The sequence below is a fragment of the Pygoscelis adeliae genome, unplaced genomic scaffold (assembly GCF_000699105.1).
Source record: "Pygoscelis adeliae isolate BGI_AS28 unplaced genomic scaffold, ASM69910v1 Scaffold69, whole genome shotgun sequence".
Taxonomy (NCBI): domain Eukaryota; kingdom Metazoa; phylum Chordata; class Aves; order Sphenisciformes; family Spheniscidae; genus Pygoscelis; species Pygoscelis adeliae.
Genome location: NW_008825619.1, coordinates 4,194,446 through 4,200,443, shown reverse-complemented (window position 1 = coordinate 4,200,443; position 5,998 = coordinate 4,194,446). Strand labels below are relative to the sequence as shown.

Genomic DNA, 5,998 nt, shown 5'->3' with positions numbered 1-5,998 from the left:
ACTGCGTCCAGCTCTGGAGCCCTCAGCATAAGAAAGACACGGACCTGTTGGAGCAGGTCCAGAGGAGGGCCACGAAAATGATCAGGGGGATGGAACACCTCTCCTCTGAAGAAAGGCTGAGAGAGTTGGGGTTGTTCAGCCTGGAGAAGAGAAGGCTTCGGGGAGACCTTATTGCAGCCTGTCAGTACTTAAAGGGGGCTTATAAAAAAAGATCGGGACAAACTTTTTAGCAGGGCCTGTTGCGACAGGACAAGGGGGAACGGCTTTAAACTAAAGGGGGGTAGATTTAGACTAGATATAAGGAAGAAATTTTTTACGCTGAGGGTGGTGAAGCACTGGAAGAGGTTGCCCACCAGAGAGGTGTTAGATGCCCCATCCCTGGAAACATTCAAGGTCAGGTTGGACGGGGCTCTGAGCAACCTGATCTAGTTGAAGATGTCCCTGCTCATTGCAGGGGGTTGGACTAGATGACCTTTCGTGGTCCCTTCCAACCCAAACTATTCTATGATTCTATGAATCACATGCATCACCAGTCTGAAAAATGACATCCCAAAGGCACCATCTACCTAACATACTGAAAGACAGCCTGGTGTTAGCTAAGTTTTCTTAGATGCTTTAGGAGTATATCTTCTTAAAAACACAGATTTCCTCTTCTGTAGAGGCCCTCTGGAGACATCCAACTTGGCAACTAGTCATCAGTGGAAGACGACAATAGAGGAGAAAAGGGATGATAAAAACCTACGATTAAAAAGTTATATGATTCATTAAAAATTTCTAACCAAATGTGGAGTAAAATCCAAACTATTGTACTACAGAACTACAAACAGGTCGTCTTCTTGCTTTGTTGTCAATCTCATCCACAGAAGCAAACGTTTTATTGCTCAAGAACTGCTAGGCTGCCATAGTGCAAGCCAAACTTTTATTATTTGGAATACACAATTTCATTCACACAGAACTATTTCCAAGGAATGATAATATGTTCCTCTCAAGTATTACATTTAAAGGCACATTTGAGCATAAAAAGTATGACAGACTAGATCAGAAGTTTTGTTAAGTTTTTAAGAAACATACTTTGGGACTGTAACAAATACTTCCCTTGTTTCAGACAGGAGAAAGGAACAGAGGTCTACCCTACATCTTTGAAATGCATGAAGGATGATGACAAGCATGATAAAAACAAGATTAAAAAAAAAACCAACCAAACAACAACATCCATCACTACTACCAAAATACTAACATGGCACACTATCGCACAGTCAGGTCTCTACTGCAACTTCAAGCTGGCTAAAGCATTTTCTTCCTTCCTGCATCATTACAAGCATCAGTAAGTCAGAGCTGGTGACAAGAAGAGAAGAGGTCTGTGGACACCTCAGCAAGAGCTGTTACGCAGAGATGAACCTGGGATCACTAAAGTGATGACGCGAGAAGCACTCTGCCGGGCTGGCTGAGTCAGGGAGCTGATTTTACCTGTCACTGACCTGCGAGCACATCGCTACACCCCTGTGCCATGCTCAAGTAGCAGAACCACAAAGCCCACCACTCATGAGCGCTGCTCACACGCTCTGGAAACAATCAGCAAACACAGCTCCCTCACCATCAATATTGCTTTGGATTTTTCGTTCTGCTACAGCCAACACCTCTTAAATTAAAACAGGAAATAACGATGTATCACTATAGTACAAAAGCAGCTTATTTTCTACAGCAAACATCTCGCGTAGGAACACATACCTCTCCAGTGATGTCAGTCTGAGAACAAGCATCGCAGTGTTGCTGAGGTAAACAGGAGTCACTGAGCGAACTAGAATTGTGCTGGAGATCCTGCAGGGAATCTGTAATACAACAGCTATTCCTGAATCCATCTGTTAACTTGGCCAGGCTCTACAGGAAGAGAGATTAAAAAAAAAAAAAAAAAAAAAAGATATTTTTATAATTCTTTTATTGATACAAAAAAAAAATCTATTTTTTTTTAGTGACAGGTAGCTTGCCTATAAAGAGCTCTTTAGAGAAAGTAGAATTCATCATAGTGTTACTAACATGCAGAAGCTTTGCTTTGAAGTAAACCTCTCCTTTTAAAAGATGCATCTAACACTGAACAGATTTTTTTTATTATTATTATTATTATTTCTTTTAGGTCTATGAATGTTTTAGCTTTTGTATGGCTTACAGTTCTTTAAATGTAACAGCTGTCAACTTTCAGGTTAGCTGATAGGGAAGACAAATGTGATTCACCTGCCCTTTTGCCATCTTCTGCACAGGTTACATTCCTTAGCCACTACTGCTATCACATCCAACTTGATGAATACCTTATATTGATTGTATTTTTATGACAGCTGATTTCACCCTTGTGCTCCCTTACCCAAGGTTCACATAGTTAGAGATATTTTACACTTTGGGTTAAGCAAGGGACATCTCTGAGATGTCCAGCCAATGACACAAACTGTGAAGGTAAAGCAGAGACCTCAAGCAGTCTGCAAGGGGAAAATAAGACAGAATCACACAAAATAATAACAGGAACTTGTCTGACAATAAGAACTTGGTTGACAGGCTCTTATAATTCCTTTAAAAAAAAGATAAAATTGTTAATATTGATTTTATTTTCTGACTGTGCATTCTCTACTTTTCAAAAATTAGAGATAATGTAGTGTTAGTAACAAAACCATGGTGCAGGCTTTCATTTATGACTGAGACCCTGAGCATTCTGCATCAAAAGAACATTAAAAAAAAAAAAATTTATTCTGCCCCCTCACCAGAAGACAAAGGACAATCAGATGATGTGAAAAGAATTTATCAGAAATTTGAAGAACTGTTATCAATTTATAAATCATAACACATTCATAGAATCATAAAATCATTTAGGTTGGAAAAGACCTTTAAGATCATCAAGTCCAACCGTTAACCCAGCACTGCCAAGTCAACCATTCAAACCATTTGGTTCTAAAAATAAACATAAAAACTCTCAAAACTGCTTATTCCCGTGTCTGAATCACAGAATCGGAGACGAATCTGAAGCACTGCAATGGAAAAGGCTGGCCCTCAGGAATCTCAGTGGCTCTGACAACAGGTGATTTGCAACAAGCCCCAGTTATTGTGCATATCCAATTACCAGGAGACTTCTCAGTCTTCAGAGCGCAGTTTAAAACGGCTAAGACAGCAACGCTGCCTTTTCTTAAAACAAATTCAACTAATGGAGTCAAGAAGATGAACCTGTGTAAGAGCAACTGGTTGCTGCTCACAGAATGGCAAGACCACCTTGAAGATGAAGGCATCCAGATTCAGAGCCTAGGAAGCATCCATAGGAATTGCAGCAGGCCTGAAACTAGCCAGAAAAAGCAGCTTTTTCTGGTGGCCTCCATTTCCATCATACATAGTCTGTCCCTTCGTTCCCATTATATATTGGTCCCTCCCTCACGCCTGCCCCCCACTAGAGATGAAAAAGAGGGAAAATACCCAGCCTGGTGCAGGACAAAGGAACAGGCAGGCTCCCTAGACACAAGAATCTGGGGCCTCTGCTCCTCCCTCCCACCCCCCTGAACACACACACACTTTGTCTTCTTCCTACTGGGGAAAGGCAAAGAGAGATGTAGGTACCTAGTATGCCCTTCTTAGTGTGAAGGACAAACAAAATAGTTTCTTCTCAGTCCTGAGAAAGCAAAATTCAATTTCAAGTTACATTGCTGAGAAGTCCCTAGCTAGCGTCTCTTTATCCTCCAGACTTGCTGCAAAATGAACTGCTCTGCAACGTGGCAAAAAGAAAACCAGAGTGTCTTCCACTTTATGAAAACTGAAAATTGCAGAGTCCCATCCAATGCTCTTCAAAACTCACTGGAAATCATCCAGTCCTGTCAGTCTCCTGCTGTATGGCGGCTCAAGATGGATCCCTAATGGGTTTATGACATGGAAATAATAATTTCAAATCATAGCTACACAAACATCAAACATCTAACTTGTCCTCTTCCCAGTAAAGCTGAGCCAGTGACATGAACAAAAACTGAGCATACAGAAAGCCTGAGGTTTCTCCCAAATAAGCTATGTCCCATCTGGCACCTTTGGCTAATGTATTATGTTGCAGACATATGTAACACCAAAGGTCCTGATGCCAGAACTTAAATCTAAACTTCTTCCCATCTTTCAGCTACTTCATGCACTCCTGCTGTGCTCCTGACGCCCTCCAGCATCTCCCTGGCAGGTAATGAAGGGCTGCTTGGCTGCTGGCCAGGCTTCCTATCCGGGCAGAGTTGCTGAACCCTGGAACTACTTAAAAATTACATAGCATTTGGCAGGTGGCAATCACCAAGTAGCATCACCTTAACTTACATCTACGTGTATAGGTGACTATGCTCTAGGATAAACATATATGCTTTGAGTCCTTCTAGCTGGATGAGTGAAAGGACAGCCTCCAGCAATCATGGAAAATTACAACCTGAGTTAGCATACTTTTAGATAGAAACAATTTACATAAACTGCTAGAAATAATATCCTCCCCCACAGGAGAATATTCTGTGGCAATCCCACAGAAACTGCTAGACCAGCCTATCGTATGGAGGTGAAGTTCTAGGCACACCAGCCCAAACCTACCCAAAAAGAGAGAAATGAGCACTGTCATTTCATCATTGCTCTGTTGCTATCCGATCTGGGAGCTCTCTGCCACATACAATTTCAGTGCAGTTCCTATCTAACCTATTTAGCCTATTTAACTGGTAAAGGAAAGAAAGGAAAAGAAAAAAGAAAGGAAAAAACCCACAAAAAACCAAACTCCGATGCTTCCTAAGGATAAAGGACAACATTTTAAAAGCATATGCACATACTGGAACGGAAACAAAAGTATGAAAGGGATCGGGGTGGGGAGAGACACACATGCTGCTTACAGGAATCTAGCCACACACCTTGATTGCTCAATCTTATATAAAAAGTTAGCCCACTTTTTTGGAGCAGTGACACTGCATATTTGGCTTTATTTCTAACCACAGCACCCAATTTAAATCTGACCACCCTCTCCTTCCCTTGTCAGCCTTCTCTCCCACACAACTCAATCCAATTATCATATTTCTATGACAGCTACAATTTTCCAAGCACCTACACACGACTGAGTCACTTCTACTATGTTTAGTTCTGTTGCTTACACTGGCCAGATTTAAATTAAGAAATAGCAAGAAATTGTCTGTTTCCTTTCTGTGAAACAAATCCCCAGCTGTTTACCCAGTACTTCGAACTCCTCTATAAACAGCTTTCAAAACAAAAAGTTTTTCCATAAGAAAGCTTGTCTTACCAACAATAGCTTTAAAATGTAGCATTTTCAAGGACAAATCAATTTCAAAATTGATAGGAAATTAAAAATAAAATTCTGAACTCATTAGGAAGATACTTAAAATAGACTTGCCCTTGTTTGACAAAGCTATATAAATCCATAACAGTAATCTTCAGCTAATTATAAAAAAGGCAAAGCACAGAAATGTTTGGTGACAACAAAAATAACTTAGTTTTTTTGGTCAAAATTTAAAAAAAAATATCAGGCAGAAAGATGGATATTTTTGCAGAGCACAATAAGTTGGCAGAAATACACAATTTTTACAACTGTAGATCTTGTAAACTATGGCATTTAATCCCTTATTACAATTGCAACAAAACATGCAGAACTGTTTTGCATGCTAGGCCTGTGTGGAACAAGTATTTTCTAGATTCTCCTGGACTGTATGTCTATTATTGGATGCTATCACAACAGATTGTCATTAATTACAAAAATGATACCTCCTAGACTGGTATTTCCTGCATGTCATGTAGACCCATGAAGAAGGATGGCAACACTTTTCATTTTCGCTTCTGTCTTGTGCAACCTCTACGTTCTGGTGCTGCCAGCATTGCCCAATCCTTGATGCTAAGCTTGATCCTAGACTTCTAAATACCGTGTTGAGGGAGTTAAAGAAACTGCAAGTGCACTTAAAGTTGGTTTAACAGTTATGATTTTCAAGGCATCTCAATGTTTACAGCTGGATTTAGTGTC

At 40.4% G+C, this 5,998-nt stretch overlaps 1 protein-coding gene across 2 annotated transcripts in view; it reads right to left on the bottom strand.

Annotated features, from left to right (window-relative positions):
* Positions 1-5,998, bottom strand: part of WWC3 (WWC family member 3) — a 64,653-nt gene that overhangs the window by 40,015 nt on the left and 18,640 nt on the right. For both annotated transcript variants that reach the window (XM_009333391.1, XM_009333390.1), the window contains exon 6: positions 1,729-1,878. In XM_009333391.1, coding sequence (XP_009331666.1) covers positions 1,729-1,878 — 150 coding nt within the window. The remainder of the gene's footprint in view (positions 1-1,728; positions 1,879-5,998) is intronic.